This window comes from Lytechinus variegatus, chromosome 17 (genome assembly GCF_018143015.1).
Source record: "Lytechinus variegatus isolate NC3 chromosome 17, Lvar_3.0, whole genome shotgun sequence".
Taxonomy (NCBI): Eukaryota; Metazoa; Echinodermata; class Echinoidea; order Temnopleuroida; family Toxopneustidae; genus Lytechinus; species Lytechinus variegatus.
This window is the reverse complement of record NC_054756.1, coordinates 7,187,313-7,213,934: the sequence shown is the minus strand read 5'-3', so window position 1 is coordinate 7,213,934 and position 26,622 is coordinate 7,187,313. Positions and strand designations below refer to the sequence as shown.

Sequence of the window (26,622 nt, the reverse complement as noted above, 5' to 3'; positions counted from 1 at the left end):
ATTGGATAGGCTTTGGTCACATGACCACTTTGGCACCTGCACTTTGACCTATCTCGTATTTGCGCAAGCGCACATCAATCAAATTACCGGAAATTTGAACGTGTATGTTCGGTGTGGAGAAGAATCCTATTTTTACAGGTATGAACCTTGTTACAAAACTTTCATCGATTTATGTCGGAAAATAATGTTGGTGTATGAATGAGTAAATGCCTTTTCACAATTTTGATTGCATTTTTTGTTATCGTGTCATTCGACTGTGTAATCGTAACCAAATAATGCACGTTGTCGGCGAGCGCGAGCTGCCTGGCTTAACGCACGGGTCATGCACCGGACCCCATTCATGCACTGCTCCGTTGCCCGTACCTGCCTCGTCGGTCGGGCGCGGTCGGTACGCGGGTGTCGAGGTTCTTCGACGATACACTGGGATTCTGGGCCTGCTTCATGACGAGATGAGTGGTAGAAACGTCCTCTAGGACCATTCTTCCGAGATAGGAAGATTGACTATTATTAATCAGCGCTTTCCAAAGTTTCTGTTTCACAACTTAACTTCATTCAGCGTGTTCAGGCAATGAAATTAATGAATAAATAACTTCGCCTTTCAAACTCTGCTGTCTGCGCAGCTGTCGATCTCTCCGCGACATCGTTTGATGAAGATAGTAATTAGTATCAGAAAAATATTTAGTCTTCATCGTCACCTGACAGCCTGAAGTTCTTTTATTTCAGAATAACAACTTTTCATAAAATCTTACCTTTCAAATAATGGGGATCAGATATTTTTTCTTATTTTTTACACAGATTAGTGATTGTACTTGTAGAATGCTCCATACGGGGACGGGACAACTCGGACCGCGGGCCGAGTTGTCCCACCCAGTACGAGATTTTTTTTCCACAAGTTTGCGTCTATTTTTCCGTCATTTCGAAATTTCTTGTAAAGATTTTTTAGAGATATGGTCTGATGGTAATGTTCTTCACATTTTATTACTTTTTTTCGCTGAAATAAAAAAAAAGTGTAATTTTAGGCGTTTTTCGACAGCTCGCGATTCCCATAGGCGAGCGTATATTAACTGTGTCGGTGCTCGGCTCGGCCCCGCTCAATAACTGACTTGATTTTGTGATCATTTCTCCTCAAAGTACCACTTTTATCGCAGAAGATGGACTTTGTTGTATTCCATTACCTCCATTTTCTCATCACAAGGATAAAATTTGGTGTATTTGCACGATTTTGTTCAAGTTTTTCACCTTTTTCTCTCTGGTCGCAAGAAGCGAACAACCGATGAACGGTCCGCTGCTCTTCATCGTAATTCTCCGTAGCTCGGCCGCCTAAACTGGCGGGGTGGGATTCAGACCGAATCCACAATGGAAGTGGGCGTGCACAGCAAAGAGCTGAGCTTGACTGAGTGAGAGAGAGTGAACTCGAGTTTGAAGCTTGGCAGTGTCGTATAGGCTCTGCCTTTTTTTGTAAATATATATTTTTCAATTTTTTCTATATTGATTTTCCCTGGTTTCGAGCTCTAAGATTGTAATGATATAATTATGCTTCAATTTCTTTGACTGAGTGTGACTATGGTGTGGATGTTTGAGTTGCTCAAAAATATTTTTACGTGGGTGGGGGCTCGGGGCGATTTCACTCTTGCCCCCGAAATGCGAAAAAAATATATTCGGGGTGTAGCTGTGTGGGCATGCCGGGCTGAGGCTAGCCATCAATAATTTTTTTTTTTTTTGAGAGGGGGGGGGGCTTAATTTTTCACTTTAAATTGATCATTTTTAGGCCTTTTTTTCCATTTTATTTTTAATATTGAATTTCCGTGGTGTAGAGTTGAGTTTTAAGTTGCAATAATCAATATGCTTTAATTTCTTTGACTTTGAATGTGACTGTGGTGTGGATGTTTGAGTCGAACAAAAAATACTTTTACGTGGGTGGGGGCTCGGGGCGATTTCACTCCTGCCCCCTAAATGCGAAAAATATTCGGGATGTAGCTGTGTGGGCATGCCGGGCTGAGGGTAGCCCTCAATAAAAAAATGTTTTTTTTGGGGGGGGGGCTTAATTTTTCACTTTAAATTTATTATTTTTAGGCCTTTTTTTCCATTTTATTTTTAATACTAGTATTGAATTTCCGTGGTGTAGAGTTGAGATTTAAGTTGCAATAATCAATATGCTTTAATTTCTTTGACTTTGAATGTGACTGTGGTGTGGATGTTTGAGTCGAACAAAAAATACTTTTACGTGGGTGGGGGCTCGGGGCGATTTCACTCCTGCCCCCTAAATGCGAAAAATATTCGGGATGTAGCTGTGTGGGCATGCCGGGCTGAGGGTAGCCCTCAATAAAAAAATGTTTGTTTTTTTTTGGGGGGGGGCTTAATTTTTCACTTTAAATTTATTATTTTTAGGCCTATTTTTTGTACATTTTATTTTTCATATTGAGTTTCCCTGGTGTAGAGAGTTGAGTTTTAAGTTGCAATAATTAATATGCTTCAGTTTCTTTGATTTTGAGTGTGACTGAGGTGTGGATGTTTGAGCCGAACAAAAAATATGTGGATGGGGGCTCCGAGCATTTTCACTCCTGCCCCCGAAATGTGAAAATGTTCTAGGTGTATCTGTGTGGGCATGCCAATTTCATTTTTAATTTTTATATTGAGTTTCCTTTGTGTAGAGAGCAGAGTTTTGGATATAGGGTAAAAGGGACGACGATGTGAGGGATGGCGATGATAGCATACCGGCGATAACGAGGGGTGGGCCTTGATGAGAGGGACGAGGAGGTGAGAGATGGTGATGATAAGAGGGATGAGGATCTTTGATGACTCTTGATGAGGGGGGTGGGATGATGAGAGGGACAAAGGGAAAGAGATGGAGATGAGGATGTGAGGGATGCCGATAAGGGGTGGGCCTTGATGATGAGAGGGAAGAGGTGCATGAGGGATATAAATAAGAGAGATGATGATGACTCTTGATAAGAGGGGTGCATGAGATGGTGAGAAGGACGAGGATGTGAGGGATGATTATGGGAGGAAATCGGGGGGGGGGGGACGTGTCCCCCTACCAAAAATAGGGGGACACAATACCAAATGTCCACCCTACTATTTTTCTTCATGGAGAACAAAATAATGAATCATTCACAATTGAAATGATACATGTGTTTAGGACTAAATGACCTTTTACTATTGAAAACCCCCTCTTTTTTCTTGTCAATTGTTTTGGGGTTAAAAATTACCCTACATTTGGGCGATAACCTTTTTTTAAATGTTTGTCAAATTTTGCAGCCTGTGGTCCCCTCTACCTTTGCGGACAGTTTTGCACCCAAGGGGATGATAGGGACGAGGATGATGGGGAGGGATGGGGATAAGGTGAATAGCCGGCAGAGATAGATTTAAGAAGAAAAATCCGTCCCACGAATGCCGCCATGTAGATTCCGTCCCACATAACCCAAAAAAATGGCTTGATTTTTGTTCAAAATCATGTCATGTGATGAAAAATCATATTAGGCCCTACAAGTATTTTGGTTACATTGAAAGAAAATAGGGGTAATCCTTTTTTCCAATTATAAATAAATTAAATTCTTCATTCAATAAAAATGACGAATTTATGATTTTAAATTTAATTTCTTTTACATAGCATGTGGTTTTTCTTTTTGATTAAATTCATTTTATTGCTTTATTTTTCATCACTGTGCATGTCATGATTTTTGTCTCACCTGGATGGCAGAGTGAGACTATATAGGCGCCGCTTTTCCGACGGCAGCATCAACATCAAATCTTAATGCTGTCATTTAATAACCGAAGGTTATTAAATGATAGCATAACTTATATCACTGAACATCCTGCAGCGAGTTCCAGGTCACATTATCAAGGTCAAGGGTCATGTAAGGTCAATGAACTTTGGCCACATTGGGGGTATTTGTTGAATTACCATCATATCTCTTTAAGTGTATTGGTGTATTTCATAAGACATGGAAATAAGAGTAACCCAGTATCACTGAACATCTTGTGCGAGTTGTATATAGTAGTTTTCAAAGTCAGCACTACTGTTATATTGAATCACGTGATGCAGGTGAGACCGCCAGAGGCATTCCACTTTTTTATTGTAGAGACTATACTCTTTCTCGAGAAAAAGAAATAATAAATAAATCATTTAAATGCTCCGGGATGAAAATATTTATATATGAATAATGTAGACATAGCAACATTCACATATCAAAGTGCTTATTTCATAAAAATCTGATAACAAATAGCGGGGTTATTGAATTCAAATTTAAAAAATTAATCTAATTTCACATAATAAAATACAAAGAACAAGTGAGGATATGCCATCATGTATGAGGTTGCTGATTAAATATCCATGAAGAAACGCCAGACCTGTTTCACCAGAAAAATACAAATCATTCTTTAAAATGCAGTGATAATATTGTTTTTCCTTATCCGATTTTGATCAAATTTTTATTGTTTCTTTGCTCAAATCATATCATTATCAGCCTCGGGTTCCCCATTGTCACTTATATATAGCTCATTAATCTTGCCACAATTTGGTCCAGTTGTTCAAATTATCTAGTAAATACAATATATTTCATTAATTGCAGAAGCTTGTCTTAAGAGTCATTGAGAAGGTGATCATACCTGCAACTTGCATGATTAATGTAAATATATACCAAAAGTCAACAATTTTCTAACTGGTACACCTTAAATGATTTCATCCATACATGATACAAGGAACTAGAAAATGTAGATTGGAAAACAACACTAGGGCAACTTAGTGTTAGATACAAAGTTCACTTTCTAGAATGGGTGAAACAAAAACAACATCACTCCAAAGGAACTGCAAAAATTATTTGATAAAAACCAAACCCTCTTCATAGTTGCTATTTGCAATATTGTATTGACGACTCTTCTCCTGTTTTATGACTTGTTGTTACCCCCCCCCCTCCTTGTACCTGTCATTTCTTTGTATTTTCCCTCTTTTTCTTTGTTTTTTTCTATTGATCGATGTTTCATTGTTGAGTATTGTCTTTTTTTATTCCAGTAATAGAATATAAATTTAATTGAAATGAGAGTGATGAACATAATGAGAAAGGGAGACAATGATAAGATAAGAATGGAGATAAAATATGATTTGAAAATATTACAATTTACAGAATATAACATATTATTTTCTATTTATTCAAAGTTCATAATTCATTTTTATTCAGGTTTGCATTTTAAATTCAAACAAGTTAATTAGGTGATGCATTTTGCAAGGCTCCACATTAACTTTTTTTGGTGGTGGCCCGTTCGGGCCACCAAAACCTTCAAATAATTTTTTTTGGTGGCCCATTAGTAAAGTTTGGTGGCCCGAAAAATATAAAGAAAAACATTAATTAAAAATGAATAAAACAAATTGAATTCTGCAGTCACTAAAACGTACCACTATTCTTTGTACATCTTGTATGTAAATCATGCTTGCTGTTATTTTACTTTGCTTATTTTGTGGTAATATATAAATTGTTCTATCATTGTAAATATGAAATGATTGAAAGAGAATAAAAGAATTGTATTGTTCCCAAGGTTGTGTGGACTTTTAATCTCCGTATCGACACACACTCATAATGGTAAAGTAAATAAATAGGGCATATAGCAAACTCAGATAGATTTACAAAACAATGATTTTTCCTTCCTTTTTGATCATAAAACCTAGATTATGCAGGCCCCAAATCCAGTTATTTTCTCTTTTCCAGCATATTATAGCAGGAGAAAATCACAGAAAAATATGCTGAAATAAGATAGTATACTGAAAAAAGAAATCAAAAATTGTAAAAAATGAATAAGTGAAATAAAACAAAAGAAAAAATGAAGAAAGAAAAAACAAAGAACAGAAAAAAACATTTGAGAAAAAAACAAAAGAAAATGTAAGAAAAATGAATAAGACAAAATTATCAAAAAATGGGGAAAATTATTATTATTATTCAGTAGAAACAAGTTCTTTAATCAGGAATATTCAATGGGAAGGGGTATAAATGGTTTACTGTAAAAAAAATGAAAGAAAAAAAATGAGAAAACGGCAAAAATTATCTGGAAAAAACAGTGAGAAAATTCCTTCCCTATATTTGACAAAATGATGGAAAAATTCACATTTCATATCAATGAAATGCCTTCCCAAAGTATTTACTTCCTTAAGAGTGGTTTAAGAAGTCATTTGTAAACAAGAAAGAAAGAAGCTGCCTATTTTTGGCTAGAAGAGACACAGCTTCGAAATAAACCAAATATCAACATACATACGAATGCACATATGGGACTGTGATGTACTCACCTATCTGTTTTATGTGTATTGATTAATGCATTTGGAAATCGGTCTTTTTGAGTCAAAAGAGAGGTCATAATTCCTCCTTTTAATGCTTGCAGATAATCAGGTTTCAGTAATATGGACTGTAGAAGGGCATTTCATTGGTGTAAAATGTGACTTTGACGAAGATTTTCAAAGTTCTGGGGAAGATTTCTTAGCAGTAACATTTTGTATCGCAGCTCCCTGAGTCTGAATGGTCTGCTCGCGCACAGCTAGCTAGCTGCAGTGGTTTCACGCACGGCCGGCTGAATAATAGTTACTACTGTATGCTAGCGGTAGGCCTACATACTGTCATGATTATGCAATCTTTGTGTGTGTGTAGATTAACAAAAAAGGCGCATGACGAATTGGCTTGCAATTTGAACTGTAGAAAGTTGATAAATACATGCAAAATCGGGAGAAAAATTGCGCTACTTTGAAAATTATTGGTTGCCCGATTCGGGCCACCAAAACTTAACATTTTTTCAATAATGGTTGCCCGAGATGAATTTTTGGTGGCCCCGGGCCACCGGGCCACCGCTAATGTCGAGCCCTGCATTTTGGAACAATACTAAATTAAATACATTTTACTTGAATAAACAATAATTGGTAAAAATGCAAAACATAAAACTTATTAATTTGGTATTCTTTCCTCCTGTAAAAATTAAAACTAAATAATATGGACATAAGTTCTAGTGGCGAATCGAGGGAGGGGGCACATTCGCCCCCCTTAAAAAGTACTGAAAAGGCAACTTACATTTTTTTCTTTTTTTTTTGCTTGTCAAATTTTTCCTGAGAAAAAATTACTGTGATTTGGCAGTAAAGACCTTTTGTCAAAAATTCCTAGACAAAATGCCCCCCGGCCCTGTAGGGAAATTTTGGATCCGGCCCTGATTATATTTCAAATGGGAATAAGACTGAGTGGCCTAAAACTTGATTAAAAAATATTCTAAGCTGTAGGGCAAAGCTTCAGTCTCCAAGCTCACGACTGTACAAGTATGTCCACTTCCATTGGCAATTGTGGCTGAATTCCATCCCGGCAGCCTGACATCCACCCTTGAGACCAAGAAATGAAATTAAAGAAAGTAAATCAGTTTTATTTTAAATCCTGTAAAAAATACAAATAATTAAAAATCAAGCCCCCAAATAAAACACTTTTTTTAATTGATGGCTACCCTCAGCCTGACATGCCCACACAGATACACTTAGATCATTTTCACATTTCGGAGGCAGAGTGAAATCGCCCTGAGCCACCACCCTAGCTCGTAAAAGTATTTTGTTCGACTCAAAACATCCACACCACGGTCACACTCAAAGTCAAAGAAATTGAAGCATATTAATTATTGCAACTTAAAACTCAACTCTCTACACCAGGGAAACTCAATATGAAAAATAGAATGTACAAAAAATAGGCCTAAAAATAATAAATTTAAAGTGAAAAATTAAGCCCCCCCCCCCAAAAAAAAAAACAACAATTTTTTATTGAGGGCTACCCTCAGCCCGGCATGCCCACACAGCTACATCCCAAATATTTTTCGCATTTAGGGGGCAGGAGTGAAATCGCCCCGAGCCCCCACCCACGTAAAAGTATTTTTTGTTCGACTCAAACATCCACACCACAGTCACATTCAAAGTCAAAGAAATTAAAGCATATTGATTATTGCAACTTAAAACTCAACTCTACACCACGGAAATTCAATATTAAAAATAAAATGGAAAAAAAGGCCTAAAAATGATCAATTTAAAGTGAAAAATTAAGCCCCCCCCCCCCCCTCTCAAAAAAAAAAAAAATTATTGATGGCTAGCCTCAGCCCGGCATGCCCACACAGCTACACCCCGAATATATTTTTTTCGCATTTCGGGGGCAAGAGTGAAATCGCCCCGAGCCCCCACCCACGTAAAAATATTTTTGAGCAACTCAAACATCCACACCATAGTCACACTCAGTCAAAGAAATTGAAGCATAATTATATCATTACAATCTTAGAGCTCGAAACCAGGGAAAATCAATATAGAAAAAATTGAAAAATATATATTTACAAAAAAAGGCAGAGCCTATACGATACTGCCAAGCTTCAAACTCGAGTTCACTCTCTCTCACTCAGTCAAGCTCAGCTCTTTGCTGTGCACGCCCACTTCCATTGTGGATTCGGTCTGAATCCCACCCCGCCAGTTTAGGTGGCCGAGCTACGGAGAATTACGATGAAGAGCAGCGGACCGTTCATCGGTTGTTCGCTTCTTGCGACCAGAGAGAAAAAGGTGAAAAACTTGAACAAAATCGTGCAAATGCACCAAATTTTATCCTTGTGATGAGAAAATGGAGGTAATGGAATACAACAAAGTCCATCTTCTGCGATAAAAGTGGTACTTTGAGGAGAAATGATCACAAAATTAAGTCAGTTATTGAGCGGGGCCGAGCCGAGCACCGACACAGTTAATACACGCTCGCCTGTGGGAATCGCGAGCTGTCGAAAAACGCCTAAAATTACACTTTTTTTTTATTTCAGCGAAAAAAAAGTAATAGAAAGTGAAGAACATTACCATCAGACCATATCTATAGAAAATCTTTACAAGAAATTTCGAAATTACAGAAAAATAGACGCAAAGTTGTGAGAAAAAAATCTCGTAATGGGTGGGACAACTCGGCCCGCGGTCCGAGATGTCCCGTGGTCCGAGTTGTCCCTGATTCCTCCATACATTGGTGTATGGAGCTTACTTTATGAGGTAAAAAGAGAAAAAAACTTTGAAAAGATTCATAAACATATTTGTATTAAAACAACATTTTCATTATTTCCCTTATCTATAGAACATAAAAGCTTCAGTCTTTGTATTTTGGTTGTTCCGCTGAACTGCGTTGGCTCACTCACCAATACATGATGAATGGGGATAATATAGTAAATGTCAGAAATTGTTGAATAAATCCCCAGAATCGACGGTTATTCCTGTCTACCTATAGAGATACCTTTGATTGATTTTCAACGATAATTTTACAAATTATGCTTTAAATGTTATTTGTTGAGATAAAAATAGGGTTTGAATGGAGTAAACAAAATCAACATGATCAACAGGTATTTTATTAGACTAAACAGGAAAATATGATAGGCTGTGTGTGTGTATTTATTCATTGTAATTTGTCAGATATAACGCAAGAAATACAAATGTGAGTGTTTAGAGTATAAACATACCTTTGCCAATGAAAAGGAATGGAACACAAGCAAAATGTGAAAATTGCTGCAAACATGTCAAGTGGGCTGTGGGTCAAGTAAAGTAGTGCTTTGCAATACATGACATTAGAAAAATCAATCGGCAATGGAAAAAAATACTACTTTCAGAAACAATGCTAAAATGACAATGATCATAAACATTGGTCGTATCCAAAGTTGATAACATTATGTAAGTTTATATAACTACATAAGCTCCAAGAATCAAGAATATAAAAAGATATATTCAATATACTCAAAAAACATTTCAAATTTAAGGAGGCGAGACATACATTAATGCTTTAGCATGACCATAATGACATAGGGCCAACCCTATGATTTAAAATGAGCCTTTCGTTTGGACTTTCCATAACCTTTTCTTTTATAGGTGCAAATTTGTAAGCTATAAACCTGATCTATCTTTTGAATTCAATTGGCTATTTTTTTTTTTCATTCATTATCTCAAGTTAGCATTGATTAAAATTGATCTCTGGAATAAAATATTGATAATGGAAATGAAATAAAAAGAGAGTGAATGATTTAGCATGTTTAGTAATACCTTAGTTTGTTTTATTTTTTCATGGTGTTTATCCAATGATAAATCATGAGGGGTCAGAGAGATTGCCACCCTTATCAATATTTCAAGTTTGGCTGAAAAAAAAAACTGGTAAAGGGGTGTGGAAAAGGAAAAAGAGGGAGAAAATGTGAGAAAATTAAAAGAAAACATGCTAAATATTATTTTGGCTAGATTGCCCCAGAGAAGTTATAATGACATCTGTTTTGGGTCATCTTGCCGTGCAAGGCGACCTGAAATTGATGACGGCCATATAGAAAATAACTTGGAGCTATCCCAGATAAAATGCATCAGAGTGCAATTAGTGTTATCTAGAAAAAAAATCCCGGTCCGAAACCGTCCCGGCAACTTCAAAATTTCCTTATCGGGATCCCGGCTCGTCCCGAATCCCGAAACATATCTCCACGCACAAATGCAATCCAAAAGTGTATACCTACATTTCCAGCCTTAAACCAAGGACTGGCGGTGCACCAGACAGTCAAAGCATAGAACTATTAACTGTTAGCTCCATGGTCAAAGTGTGCATGCCACCACCGCAAATTGTAAACATTCACTCAAAACATGGGGAAAATAATGATGAGACAGTCAAAGCATGCCACCACCGCAAACTGTAAACATTAATGACCACTGACATGACCCGAATTATGTTTGAGTCGACCCAGCTGCTGATCTGACAGTCCAATAACACACGTGTCGGTACGGTGCCACTGATCTGTGGTCGGTGCGCACGTGGTTGACAGTTATAAGCAAATTGCGTAATGTCTTGTCAGTGCGCCTGTGGCCCTAGCTAGCCCGGAATTTTAACTTTCAGTTTCACTCTCTCTCTCTCTCGTAACTCTGAACAGTATGATATCACCAAGGAGATATCTCCTTGATATCACTACTACTGAGAAAAGTGAATACTATCTTATCAGAGAAGCTTATTTGGAAATTTACACAAGATTAGTCCCGGCGGCCGGCACTTCGCATCAAAACAACAAACTCATTTTTTCTTTAATCATGAATTACTTTCGATCGAGAAAACATTATTTGAATAGATACTCAGACTATTCACAGTAAAAAAATATTTTGAACAACTATTTAAATATTAAGAAACATTGTTTAAGCCAGTCAATATACAACTGTTTTTAAACTATTAAACCAATAGAATTTTTTAAAAACTTTAAACAGTTTGTTTTTAAATATTTTTTGCAATTTCCAACGATATCATTTACATGTAAAACTGTTAATATCATTGATAGTTTGTTTGATGCATTTAACAACATATTTTTACAACATATAGGGTATGATATGACTTTCAAAACAATGTTGTTTCAAAGTTTAAACAACTCCACTTTAAACATCGCCAATTCTAACAGCGTTTTGGTACAATTTTATAATTTAAGTCGAAATATATCTAGGAGAAATGATTTGACCATAGAGCTATTAACAGCTCCATGATTTGACCAAGGAGTTAGAGGTGATATCTCCTTGATTTGACCGACTGGTTTGCAATTGTAAACATCAAGTCAACAGATGACAGATGGTCCCCAGTCGTGAACGACCAAGCACTTCCCGTAACCCCCCCCTTCTCTCTCTCTCTCTCCCAGCTCTAACCAGCTGAAACATGATGCGCATTCGTCTAGTTGTTATTTGCAAACCCTTTCGCAAAAAAATACCCCAACGAATACAATCATCACAAAATTAATGGCGACTTTTTTTAAATGACTAAATTTGCAAATACTCATAGATCATCATCGTCAATTGTTAGTAAATTATTTCATGATAAATTCACTAGTCCATACATATCGTAGCAGATTCAACTCGAAAGTATGGGGTAAATGAATGACTCAGTAAAACGAACTGAGGTGAAAGAGGTCTGCACATGAGACTATACAGTAGACGATTGTTGTCTGCTTAGATCTCTCGGAGCCGTGTTCAAAGCTAGATTGCGTGCATGCTCATGCGATCGACGAGTACAGATTGCGTAATATTTCGAGGTGCATGTGCACACAGCCAGTTGAAACTAAATTGTTCTCTCGTATTTCGTAAGTACAATTACTAATTAGGGAAATATTACAACATGAATTTGGCCATTATTGATTTTATTTTCCTGCCGGGATACGGTCTAAGTTGATTGATCCCGGAACCGTCTCGGAACCGTCTCGGAGCCTCAGACCGCCGGGAATTCATCCCGATCCCGGACCGACTGACAACACTAAGTGCAATCAAATAACCCAAGAAAATGTTTCAAGGTGATATGTCAGTGTAGTTTGCTGTAAACACATTTTCTCTCAATGCCGACGACGGTGGTGGGGGTGTGCAAAGGAGATCATACCTAGGTAGAACATGTCTGGAGGTGTCTTTCCAAGGACTATTTTTCTCCCAAACCGACTTTGTCAAACAGTTGAGCGATATCTTGTTCTTACTTAGAGATGTTCTACCAGGATCATGAAACAGGCCCCTGCTCTCTGACTAGGGCTGGGCCTAGATTTACTCCAGCGTGACTTGCTTGGGCCTTTTAGTTTTGGATACGATCTAACGGTAAAGCAGTAATATCTCAACTATAGAGTCCAGACGGACACCCTGATCAGTCATCAATTGATCAATAACTGTGTCATGTCAGATATTGCCAATGAATGACACACACAGCTCAGCTAGCAGTGTAAAACGTGAGCACTAAGTTTACTTTGGTCTATGTTAGGGCTAGGCGCTGATTCAAAAATTGGGATTTTCCTTGGCCAGTGTATGGAACTTCGGGTGATTTCAAGTATGGTGTTGAGAGGGTAAAAAGGCTGCTGAACCGAGTTCCAACCTCCAGCTGGGCTGCTAGGTTCAGAAGAATTGTACTAATTGCGTTATTTATTGCTCATGACGCCACGCCACTGCGCTGCTTAGTCATCTCAACTTTACGCGAGAAGTCTTGACGATGAAAGTGAAATCGAGGAGACATTGGCTTTGCATTAAATTCCTATTGTACATAATGCAAATGAATCAATTCAAGAATTTGAAAGAGAGAGCATTATTATTTTTCGTGATCGCTGCCTGTTTGCCAGCTCGAGATTGCCAACACCGAACTTGAGGTCAGGATTTTCCCAATCCCTGGAGGTTGGTGTTGGTGAATGGGAAAATTACATGTAGACGTAGATCATCAACACCAGCCTTCAACACAAACTGCCAGTCATTTTTTCTGAGGTCTGTCCCACCACCAGCTTGATTTCAAGTACGTTGTTGTCACAACACCAACCCCAGATTTCAACACTGTACTTGAAATCACCCATGGAGGCCACTCTCTAGGACATCCAACTGATCCAAGGATATGCATTTGGTGGTCCTGGATATTGAGCACTGCTGTTTCCATTTCTTTTGGCACTTAAGTGCTTCCAGTCCTGAATTTATGTTTGAACCACAGAATGTTATACATTACAATTTTTGTGAACCTTCACTCTTATACCATTAACGGAGAGGAAAAAGAATAAAAATATTTCATGTGAGTGTAGTTGAAAATGACACCTGTTTTATACCTCTTACATTGTAGTATGTCTTTGCAGAGAATAATTTTTCTGGTATTGCATTACTATTTGCTCCACATTTTTGAAAGACTGCTATGTATTTAGTGTCTTGTATAGCATATTTTTACAAGGGACTGTACATTGCTTTATTAGCCGAGAGCTTTTCTCTTATGACCAAAAATGCTATTTGAATTTGTAAAGCAAAATTTTTTCCTGCTTTTGTAACCGTCTTTTTTTTTTCAGACCTGTGATTAATTCGTTGATACAAAATGGCTGTCAATGTTATATCAACATCAGTGACTACTGAAAACATCAGCAGACATGATATGGTTAGATGGGTCAATGACAGTTTGCAAATGAACATCTCAAAGGTGGAGAATCTCTGTAGTGGTAAGTGTTCAGCTTTTTAATGTCAAGATTAATATATTTTCATCAGTTATGAAATATATATATACATGTACGTGGAGCGTTGTGGCCCAGTGGATTAGTCTTCGTACTTTGAAACAGAGGGTCGTGGGTTCGAATCCCAGCCATGGTGTAATTTCCTTCAGCAAGAAACTGATCCACAATGAGCTGCACTCAACCCAGGTGTGGTAAATGGGTACCGGTAGGAAGTAATTCCTGAAGAAGCTGTGTGGGCTTTGAACGCCTAGTTTAGCCGGGTAATATAGGAGCACCTTGAGCACCTACATGTAACAATGTGGATATGTGCGCATTGTAAATACCCTATATTATTATTAGTATTATATATAAAGATTAATTTGGCACGATCAAGAGACTAAATATATTCAATTAAGCAAAGAATAGTCCAATAACATAGAGAGAAAATAACAATATTACATAGTTGTATGTGTTACAGACTTCATTTAAAATGAATTCATTTCGATCTTATCTCTCCACTCTCATTTACAGGGGCTGCGTATTGCCAGTTCATGGACATGCTTTTTGAGAACTGTGTCGCATTGAAGAAAGTGAGGTTTGATGCCAAGCAGGAGCATCAGTTTATTGAAAACTTCAAGATGTTACAGAAAGCCTTCAAGAAATGCGGGGTAGACAAGGTAAAGACCAAGGTCCCATTGCATAAAAGTTGCTATTGATAGTAATTTGTCATCCAATGGTAACTACCACATGGTAACACTGATCAACAGCCAATCAAAATCATGGCTTCCATGCACGTTACGATTGCATGACAAAGTTACCATGATGATAACCTTTATGCAACTGGCCCAGACATTTGCTTGTTATTTTCTTTCATTGGAGATCCTGGCCAGTATTCTGGACTCTGATTAAAACTTAGGCCATGATCTAATTCCTTTGAAATTATGGGAAGTCAAAATATTAACATTTTGTTAACATTGTATATTTCGTATATTTACTATGATCTTCCATTGTGCTGCAATGGTGAAAAAAAAACTGATTTTAGTTATTATTATTCCCACACAGTTAGGAATGATCTGGGTAAGGCATGGGCTGCTCGTCAGGTAAGAGCAAACTTAGAACGACTTGTGAACCTTTCTTATGCACTTAACCATCGCCAATGAATATACCATTTACCACAAGAAAGGATCACCAGTTGTTCTTAAAGCCTGTGTATAGCTTTGGTAAAGGGTCAATAATGTGATTGATAATCGAATATCATCTAATATGACAGTCTTACTGAAGCGTAGAGACCGTTAGATATTTTTCCAACTGCACTTCTCTGAGAAAATTTCAGATTTTAAAATCTTGGATATATAGCGCCCTTTCTCGGTGTTGCTTGTTTTAAATTTAAAAAATCGGCATTCAAGGACTTATCTTATAAATTTAGTGATTAGATATCCGAAAGTTACAGACAAAGAACCTATCTTGAAAGTTTCAGCCCATTCCATGATTTGGAATAGGATTTAATTGAAAGACAAAAACACACAGATATTTTGATTTGATCGGGTGACCCGATCAAGTTAAATTTCCATGTAAAATCGCAAAATTTATCCTGTAAAACACATTTTCATTTCATATCCTCCACATTATAACTGTTATAGGGTATATCCATTCATATTAGCTAGCAATGAATTGGAATAAAGTCGCTCTTAAATTACAAGCAGCTTATTTAACCCTATCTAGGCTGGGGGAGGGGGCCTCCCAGGCCCCCCCCCTTGAGATCTTGGCCGTCGACTGCGCGATCGCGCCGAAAAATGGCACGCAGGTTGTCTGGGATATAATCTACAAAATAGTATGGTAATTTATTTCATGCGAATCGTTATTATGTAATAATGCTAATTTACGCGAAATCATACTTTTTCCTCTAACTCCATAAATAAATCTCCAAATGTTCTAATTTTTAACATAGAAACTCTTTGTAATGTTCTTAGCAAGTGTACATGAAAAAAAATGTGATATCAGATCAATTTCTTATGTATTATATTGTTTTTTGCAATTCCTTTATGTATTTCTTTGTTTTTTGGACCTTTCGTTTTCATTTTTTTTTCAATGAAATTCATTGGGACTCTCCTAAGATCATAAACAACATAAAATACATACATTTAGGCCCCAAAACTAAAAATAATCATACATTTATGATTTTTGGTTGAAAACACAATTTACATTGACTTTGTACACGAAATCACGTTTTTGAGCAATTTTTGGTCTGACATGCACTTACATAACGTTGCGTAACTTCGGAACCGCATACTCGGGTGACGCAAAATTGGTCTCAAAAGTTGCGCAAGACTTGAAAGTAAAAAGTCAGCGAGCAGCGCAGTCAAAAAAATTTGCGCGGCGAAAATATCGCGTGACTCGTTGAGGGGGGCCTCCGAGGCCCCCCCCCCCTCGTACAACAATTTTCTACGATTGATTGCATTGACTACAATTTACCATGAATCATGAAAATCAAGCGTATGATTAATCATGAACCTTTGTGTTACGGGACCCAGGTGGGTGTTTCATAATGCTGTTCGTGATCCTTTCATAGGTTCAAAATCGACACGAATAAAAACTTTGTGGATACCATTTACCACAAGAAAGGATCATCAGTCATTCGAAAAGTAACTTGTAACTTTAATACAAACAGCTTTATGAAACACCCACCTGTGCTGTTAAAGATTTGTGTCAAAATTGACTGTCCATAATTGAACCACACTTTACATGTAGGTCAAGGTTTAAATTCAACCCGAGTTCTAATTCTAAATACATGCCCATGCATGGATTTCCTGGGCAAATCTTAAAATACTCATAACACTCATCCCTACCCACTATTATATTCCCCTGTATCAATTCTTCTAGTCTTCCTTTTAATTAAGCCAAAAGAAGTTTTATTGGAACATTAATTAACAGTGTTTGACTAAGAAATTAGATCTACACGTACATCCAAATAAGCAATATCATGAGGATGTAGTCTTATGTGTAATCCTCTTTCCTAATTCTGTTTTCAGGTAATTCCTATACAAAAGCTTGTCAACGGGAAGTTTCAAGACAACTTTGAATTTGCACAGTGGTTCAAGAAGTTCTTTGATGCAAATTACAGCGGTCAGGAATATGATGCGGTAGCAGCAAGGGGAGGAGCATCGGTCGGAGGAACAGGAGGTCCAAAGAAAGCCGCTCCAGGTATATAGGCCACTATTACCACTTGACCTACTTCTCATTTGTTTGAAGTATAAGCCATCTAACCTTACATGTAGTTGATTAATTTCCATTTGGGTCTATACTACACTTTTGTTATAAGGGAGACTGATCATACACACACATGTATATTACTCTTTTCACAAAATATTTCTAACCTTGAAATTGAATAAATTAGTTACTTGTAGTAGATTTTGATGAATTTTCCACCGTTTTTGCTCAGTGAATTTTACTCTATTTGTTCATATATTACATCTGTATCATTTTTTTAGCCTAGAGTACAGCATGATTGATAAAATGTTGCGTGTCTTGTATTTCTGGGAACAGGGTTGTTCTCAATCGCTTTACTATAGTTATAATTACAATTACGTAATTGAAGAAGTGTTCAATTAAATTAAATCATAAATTAAGTAAGTTTATCATAAAGTAATTGAATGTATTTAAAAGAAATTGACAGTAATTGAATTCCATAACATTTTCTTCAATTGCATTACAATTACTTTCCCTTTCAAAATTCAAATTACAATGGCAATTGTAAATTACTCAAAAAATGTAATTAATTACATAATTTATCAATTACCTTGTAATTGAGCCCAACCCTGTCTGGGAATCGGTCTTGCATAGATCTGGGCATGCTGGAAAATCTCATTACAAGATTTTACATGAGTTGCATTGGTAATTCTTAAGCCACAGTCACACAGACAGAACCAACTCCAGGGGAGCGTTTCATCAGCATTTTTGCTCGACAAGTTGTCGAACCTGGCATATTTCCTTGATTTTGATTTGCTCAGAGGCACTGTTACCATAGTAACTCCGATAAAACGGGACTTACATGTATCTGAAAAAAATATCCGGCAAGTCCTTTCATGAAACGTTTCCCAGACCAACCGAAGCAATGACGAGATTTCCGGCTGTAGACACATCATTGTTCGGTTCGGAGTCGGTTTCGTTGGTGCGACTGTAACGTTACAAATGCCCTCGCTGATCTGCAGGGCCCCGTCTTGCTAAGAGTCACAATTGATCCGATCAATCTCAAGTACATGTATGTGGAAATCCATCAATTTCATATTTTTTTCTTTAGAAAATTTGCTCAATGTCCTTTGAAAACGAAGAGGAGGATACTGAATTGTCAAGAAAACAGTGATGTATGAATATACATGTACATCATTTCTAGAAAATGTTTTGAACAAACATGTATCAGCAAGAAATTTATCCACATTGTGCTGCACTCGACCCAGGTGAGGTGAATGGGTACCCGGCAGGATTAATTCCTTGAAAGCATGAGCGCTGAGAGGCAGCTCGAGCTAAAGCCGGGGTAATAATAATAACAACGCGCCTTGGAATAGAATATTTCTAGATAGATGGCGCTATATAAATGCCTATTATTATTATTATATATGTTAATTTTGCTGGCTTTCCATAGTTGCGATTGATCAGATCAGTAGCAACTCTTTGTAAGACCAGGGGGGTGTTTCACAAAGATTTAAGTATGACTTAGGTCGCACTTAAATGTCGACGCGTACATGATATGCAACGCGCAATCTTATTGATCAATACGCAGTAGTGCGCGTCCTCTTGGCATGATCTGACCAATGCTGTCATGCCTTTTATACTGCTCGCAACTATGCATTTAAGTGCGACTCTAAGTCATACTTAAATCTTTGTGAAACACCCCCCAGGCCCTGAAAAACACTTGTGCTTTCTGAAACTCTAATTATAAATTCAATTGATTTGAAATGATCACCCCCCCTCCCTCCCCAGCGATGAAAGCCAAAACAGGTCCAGCAGCACAACCCACTAGAAAACCAGCAGCATCGAAACCAGCACCCTCAAGACCAGCACCTTCAAAACCAGCACCTTCAAAACCAGCTGCGTCAAGTAAAGCTGGAGCAGTAACAAATGCACAGGTCACAGATCTTCAATTACAGGTCAGTTATACTGATTGACTAAAAATTTTTATTTGTTGTTCATGTATGTCCCCATTAGACAAATGGTTGTAAATGTTTATTTCTCACAGTTCTCGGTGAATTCTTTATCAGATGTTATGATGATGAAGAAGATGATGGTGATGATGATGATGATGATGGTGTTGATGATGAGAATAATGATGATGGTTGTGGTGGTGATGATGATGATCATGATCATGATGATGATGATGATGATGATTATGATAGTGATGATGATGAGGATGGTGATGATGATGGTGGTGATGGTGATGATGATGATGATAATGATGGTGGGGATAATGGTGGCAGTGATGACAATGATGGTACTGATGGGCGTGGTAGTGGGGGAGGTGGTGTATAGAAGGTGATGATGACTGATGGTTGTGCTATTGGTGATGCAAGCAGCATGGTGCTCTGTATTAACAATTCTGTAAATACTCTACTTATAGGTTGATGAATCATTAGTCACAATATCTGGGCTAGAAAAGGAGAGAGATTTCTACTTTGGAAAGTTACGGGACATCGAAGTCATCTGTACAGAATTTGAAGAACAACCACACAGTGGCATCTCAAGAATATTGGAAGTTTTATATGCAACAGAGGTAATACTTTATATCATTCAACTCTGTTTTAGTTGCCACCAGTATTGAAAGTCTTAAATGCAACAGAGGTGATAAGTCAAACCCTTTTTGGCCACCATAATAAAATGCCATAATTTTGTCCCTTTTGTTAACAAAGCAATTAATTGATATTACTCACTTGCATGGGATTTTTTTTTGAGGGGGGGGGGATGGTACATGTATGAACACTTCCCCATTAATAATTCCATTCCAAATTACATTTTGTCTTGAACCTCGTAATGATTTATGGGGGCTTTTTTTTTTCCTTCAAGTTACGAAGGTCATTACATTTCTGGGGAAAATGGCATTTTGTGTTCTCATTCGCTGGTCAGTGGTCCATAATTCATCCGCAGAGTCATTGGCTTAATCATAGTGACTTTGCTATTAATTGTACCCACTGCTTGGTGCCGGGGATTAATATTATCTAGATATACATACTTACTACCAAAAGAGTCTGTGGTAATAGAGATAACAACCCCTTTAGCTCCAAGTTAGTATGCCAAAAATTTGAAATTGAAATCAGCCATCAATTGCTTTTTTTTGGGGGGGGGTGAGGGAAAGCACTTTGATGCAGATTTTAACAAAAATTTGTCAGAAAATTTTGTGCCAAAAGACTTCTAGAATAATGACTAATCAGACAGAATATAGCTCTTTCGGTCCGAGTTGAAATACCATAAAGAACAAGTAACATGCAAATTCCCTTGCCTTTTTCATCTGAAATCGTAAGTAGGAATTTTGTTATTATTTTTTATTGTTTTAACATTAATAAATAGAATATGCACAGGAAGAGAGTATTCATTTCAGATATGTTATTACATTGATTCACGCCTTGCTTTCATTCATAACTGCTTCATAAACATGTAACACATTTCACAATTTTGAATGATTCATTTGCATCCTTCATATTATGGCATTCCGTCCAAAGGAGGGTGTGTTTGAAGACTTCACACCTTGGCAAGAGGAATCCAATTGGATTTTGATGCACCCTGGTGCCCAACAGCAAGTACAGGAACCGCCCAAGACCCCCTTCTCTGTTCCAGGAGCCTCACACTTTGTCCCAGTGGTGGCCGACACAACCCCGGGGAATCCTGGGCTGGTCCCTGAGATAGTCCGTCCTGTCCCGGGAAAGGCCGAATCCACCCCAGGGAGGGTTGGGGGTATCCCAAGGGCACCACCCCCTAAGACGGGAAAATCCATCCCAGAGACCCCTGGCCCTATTCCTGGGATCGAAGACCCTGTGTACAGGACTGTCGACTATGATTCTGGAACTTTCAAGACGGCTACTGCCAAGCGGAGCTCTACTTCCAAGACTGCCAAAAAGTCCATGAAGGAAAAACCTCCTCGAGCATCCCTGAAACAGAATCGTAATCCAAGCAACAAAGATCTTCCTTCTGGGTCCTTTAGGAGTTCTATTCAAATTTCAAAAACCATTGGGAAGATTGATATTCATGCAAGTCCGAGGCCCATTTCTCCAATCCCAGACAGGGCTGTGGACGCTTCGTCATTTTATCATTCAAACCCGGCCCCTCTTGAATCCATGACGGATACCCTTAGCAATGACAAATATAGAAATGTATCCTTGATAAGAGGTAGAGCTGGGAACCTGGCTGAAGCTGTGTATTACAAGCCTGATGACTTGGGAAATCCCCCAAATATAGGTAGAGTAAGCCCCGAGACTGCCCCCATGGCTGTTGATCACCCCGAACAAAGATCCATCCCTCATCAAGAAAGTCAGACACTTGGTCCAGAAATTTCTAGAATAAGCCCTGGGGTGGGGACACCGCAACTCTCCCGGGTAAACACCCTAGACTTAGAAGACCCAACTACAACTGCCCCTGTCTCAGACACTCCTCAGGGTGACTCCGAAGAACATGGCATTGCAGTTGAGATCGACAAAGCTATTGAGGATATCGGACTCTCTCAAAAGGTGGCCTGTGACTCTGATTTTTATCCCCTCTTTTTCCTGGTTAGCCCTGGCTGATGGTGGAGGAAGATGATGGTGGTGTTGTTTCCAGCTTGCATGCAGCATGATAAATACAAATGGAAAGGAGATTCCTATGCCCAGACTGCCTTGGCTCACAGTCTAGACTTCTTTTCTTGGTCCCTTTTGATCGGCATCACACCTCCAATCCTTGGTTTATATTTTTCGCATATGACTTCTTGGCTCGCAATACCAAATGTAAAGGACTTGTACCTCAATACCGAGTGGCTCACTTCCGTCACTCATATCTACCACTTATTTAAATACATGTTCATTGGAAACTTAGTGTGAGGAGATGACAATTCCTTGACAGGTGTTTCTCAACCTAGTATCTGTCATCATATCAGTTTCAATTTCTTGTAAAACCTTCCAGTAGCTTTGAAATAATAAATAAAAAAAACTTAGTTTCATGCACATTCTACTCAAATGCTATGAACCAATTAGAATAATTGTTAGAAATGTATTATTAATTGTGATTTATTGCACTATGGGCCTAGAGTAATTTGAATGATCTTGAAATGCTCATACCAAGTTTCCAATGCACTTGTGTTCCGGGTGTGAAGAGGAGCTCACCTCACACAAAAAATACTGTTCAAATGGCTATGAAATTCATCATTGATATTGCTTAGCACTCTTTCTTTCCATCCCGTACATCTTGCTCCCCTTGCTTCCTGGGAATGGTATCTACTTAGGATGGCTTTGCGGTTCCTGAGGACTTTGGGGCGACGGATTCAGACCCAGGCAGCCTGGACGATCTTGATGATCGTGCCTCAGACCAATATTAGGGTATAGAGAAAAATATCCATTGGTGTCCAGTTCGTCATGAAGCTCTTTGAAATTTCTGTCCTTGAAAACTGTATATTCTGTTGTGCTATCATCTTTGTTGCCCTTTATTCCTTATTTTAAAATGTGTTTTGCTTTTGTTGTTTTCTTGTATTTTTATTCGCTGTTTTGTTCTCTTTTCTTCTCTCTTTGCATCACTTTGCATCTTTTCTCTTCTCTCTTATTTTCACTTTTCTTCTCTTTGTTTCTCTCTTTATTTCTCTCTTTGTTTCTCTCTTAATTTCTCTCTTTGTTTCTCTCTTTATTTCTCTCTTTGTTTCTCTCTTTATTTCTCCTTGTTTCTCTCTTTATTTCTCTCTTTGTTTCTCTCTTTATTTCTCCTTGTTTCTCTCTTTGTTTCTCTCTTTGTTTCTCTCTTTATTTCTCTCTTTGTTTCTCTCTTTGTTTCTCTCTTTATTTCTCTCTTTGTTTCTCTCTTTATTTCTCTCTTTGTTTCTCTCTTTATTTCTCTCTTTGTTTCTCTCTTTATTTCTCTCTTTGTTTCTCTCTTTGTTTCTCTCTTTATTTCTCTCTTTGTTTCTCTCTTTATTTCTCTCTTTGTTTCTCTCTTTATTTCTCTCTTTGTTTCTCTCTTTGTTTCTCTCTTTGTTTCTCTCTTTATTTCTCTCTTTGTTTCTCTCTTTATTTCTCTCTTTGTTTCTCTCTTTATTTCTCTCTTTATTTCTCTCTTTGTTTCTCTCTATATTACTCTCTTTGGTTCTCTTTTCTTTGCTCGTCTCCTCTCTTCATTCTGCTCTGAACATTCCCTCCCCTCCTCCTCTTTACTCTTGAAATGTATGTTAAATGCTACAATTCCACTATCCTTATACTTTATTTCATTTACTTTCCTCGATTCCAGTTTTGGTAAAATCTCAATAGAGTTAGATTTTCTTCACGTTTTAGTAGGAAGTCCAACAATGTAAGCAAGATTAAGATGCTATGAAGGGTTTTCTTCATCACTATGACAAAGATTTTAAATGCAAATGTCTGAGCAGCGTCTTTGATGCACCAATTCCACAAGCGTCTTTTCAGTTCTAATTCTCACCTCCATCTTCCTTCGACAAAGCAGTGGTGAATATGGAAAGGCTTCCGAGAGATGCTTGTACAGAGCTGCCATTTACAAGTAGTGGGATTTTGTCCTCTTTTCGTAGGAAGGAAAAGTGACACTAAGAAGGATTTTTGAAACTTGTAAAGAATGATGCTTTTGGTCTGGGTTTTTTTTGTATACATGTTTTTCAATATTTTATAGAAAGATATGATTTTAGGATTGAAAATAGGATAAAATATAATTATAGGCTTTTTCTCGAATAAGGTAGGCAGCTCTGCTTATGGCAGCATTTAGGGGGTGCTTAGTGTCTTTCACTTGCAGTAGCTGTATTTGCATACATTTCCCATTGCGTTGTCTATGACTGATGTGAGAAGTAGTAGTGAAAAGATTTTGGGATTCCTGTAGCAAAAATGGCATAGCAATTTATCTTTAATAACTCAAACATGTACTCTGATTAGAACTTAGACTGGGGTTCAGATTTCCCCTTGTATGTTGTCTACATAGCATGTATTGCATTTATTTGAAAAACGCACTGCTGTTCCTAATCTTGTAGTACTTCGTTCAATATGTATACATTAGTAATTTGGCACTACTTTCAGTTTCTGATAGGAGCAATATTCAATATTCTACTAAAACTGGATTTGAGCTTTTAATCAGTTTTAATTTGGTACCAAGTTTTCTCATTAATTTGAATGAAAATGACTGTAAATTATTTCAACTTTGTCTCCTTTCCTCCTTCATTATTTCTTTTACAGTGATGTTGTTGCTAGTGCTTTGTCATGCACAATTTTCTACCACTGATAATTGACATTTTCTTTGTTTTAATTGTACAAATTTCCCATATATTGTCCCTTGAAAATATTTTTTTAATAAATTCAGCTTTCAAAACATATTTATCATCTCTTGACTTTCATGCTCTCTAAGATTGCACATAATTTGAAAATTGCATATTTGTTTGACATATAAAAGAATGAATCCTCAAATTTCATGCTGAGGCGGTGGTGTTCTCAGTTCTGTGTCGTCCACATGTATATCAAGATATATTTAAAGGAATTATTATTCACCAACTCAGCGAGAAGCACTTCTTAAAGAATTATTAAATGTCGCTTATGTTCTCATTGTTTAGTGTTTCATGCTTTCAAAGTTGTTGTTTCTATGCATGATTTAATTTCAAAAATATTTTCAAAGAACATATTTTTAAAACAAAAACCACTGTACCTGACCAATCCTTTTCAAATCTATTGGTGCTTTGTCTGTTATTACTGGTGGCTAGTATAAAAAATGAAACTTTTGTGATATATATTCAGTGAAAGCCTCTTTTTTTTCTTGATATGAAATGTGAAAATTGATTTAATTGATAATCTCGAAATAATTGTTTTCTTCAACCCCATTCCCCCCCCCCCCTTCCTTTGTCTTTTTCTCTAGTAAGCTGTCTCCTACACATCTTCTGCTCTTATCCCTTTTCACACCCCCCCCCCCCCCTCTCTCTGTCTCACTCTCTGTCCCCCCCCTTGCCTCTTTTTTCATCTGATTTTATTTCACTTAATGTAAATGTACATGCTTCTCTCCCTTCACAGTGATAGCTCTTTTTTCTTCATATGAAATGTGAAAGTTGGTTTAATTGATAATCTCAAAATGTACATGCTCCTTTCCCTTAGTATCCCCTCCCCCTTCCCTCCCATCTCTCTTTATGCTTTTTCACCTTTTCACCTTGCCCTTCAAAGCCCCCTTCTCTTATTCACTGCCCCCCCCCCACCAATTCTCTTGGCCTCTCCATGATCACCCTCTCTCTCCCTGTCCCATTGCTTTTTGATATCATTATAATACACCCACGACCATTTTTATTTAATCTATACTCGTCTCTTCCATATTATCTCCAGGATGGATTTGAGCAACCGGATGACGAAGGCGACGCTGGCGGCGTCGACTACCAACCAGAGGAGATACTGGATCAAGAGCAGGAGGAGTATTGAACCAGTCCTACCCTCGACCAGAACATTTTATTTGGGTATAGTTAGAAAATCGATGATGCCTCCATCACAGGGGAAGAGAAGTTTGTACATATATCTATTACATAAATGCGTATGATTGTTGTATGATAAGGACTTGTGTGAGAGAGGCTTCAGCTATCCTTATGTTGTAGATCTAGTATTTAAAAGTCGTCCTGAAGCTTAACAAATGACAGAAGTTTAGTAGAGAAAGTGGGTGCAGTGTGGCAATTACCTTTGGCGATGAGTAGCTGTCTGCCTAGCCTACTCAGCCCGGATGCATGCTTCTTGGGTAAATATTCTCTTCGTAAGTCTGGTTTATAGAGTTCATTGAAAAACAAACTGTACAATTAGGCACATCAAACTGTATAGTTGGGCACGTCAAAAATGTACAGTTAGGCACCTCAAACTGTACAGTTAGGTACATTTGAGTACGACCACAAACTGTGTAGTGTACATAATTCACCATGGTAACTGTCAAACAATAGTTGATAATCATTCTACTGAATAAGGTCACAGTCAGTTTTCATCTCTTGTATTTACAAAAATACTATATGTTATCAGTGTGCTCTTTGCTTTGCCCAATGATTTCTGAAGTCACCAAATTTGCAATATCCACAAATTCGGTTTATTTTCATCAAAACCCAAAATAGATCCCAATGTTTGTTTTTTTCTATAAACCTACTAAATGAATCAATAGTATGGCAGACATAGTTTCATCAATGATGGTTAGAGACAGTGATTTTCCGTCTAAAAAAATGGTCTTTTCCGTTTCTTAAAATCTGCAATTCCATTTCAACTTGATCTAAAAATGGAAATTCCATTTTGTGAATGAAAATGTACACAGCAAAAACCTGTATTCCATTTTGTAAAGGTGAATTCCATGAACTTTTTCATGAAAAGTATAAGAACCAAACGGAATTTGTTTTATTTACCGGTAAAATGGAAAATCGCTGTCCCTAGACGGTCTTGTCAGCGGAGCACCGAACTACCAGTCCTGTCATTGTAATACACATATGTACATGTGTACTATTATTCTGAAGACAATCGGCCCAAGTATTTCCTGGTT

The 26,622-nt window shown here is 37.6% G+C and overlaps 1 protein-coding gene across 2 annotated transcripts; it reads left to right on the top strand.

Moving 5' to 3' along the window:
* The first annotated feature begins 39 nt into the window (after window positions 1-39).
* On the top strand, window positions 40-26,622 carry LOC121431394 (microtubule-associated protein RP/EB family member 1-like). 2 transcript variants are annotated; one of them, XM_041628958.1, is made up of 8 exons: window positions 40-138; window positions 13,795-13,941; window positions 14,464-14,609; window positions 16,962-17,133; window positions 18,910-19,076; window positions 19,544-19,696; window positions 22,388-22,481; window positions 25,446-25,532. In XM_041628958.1, the coding sequence occupies exons 2-7, from the start codon at window positions 13,821-13,823 to the stop codon at window positions 22,478-22,480; spliced, it is 852 nt and encodes a 283-aa protein (XP_041484892.1). In that variant the 5' UTR covers window positions 40-138; window positions 13,795-13,820; the 3' UTR covers window position 22,481; window positions 25,446-25,532. The 2 variants fall into 2 exon arrangements, with proteins under 2 accessions (XP_041484892.1, XP_041484891.1); XM_041628957.1 differs by lacking the exon at window positions 22,388-22,481 and having other exon boundaries at window positions 42-138; window positions 25,446-26,622.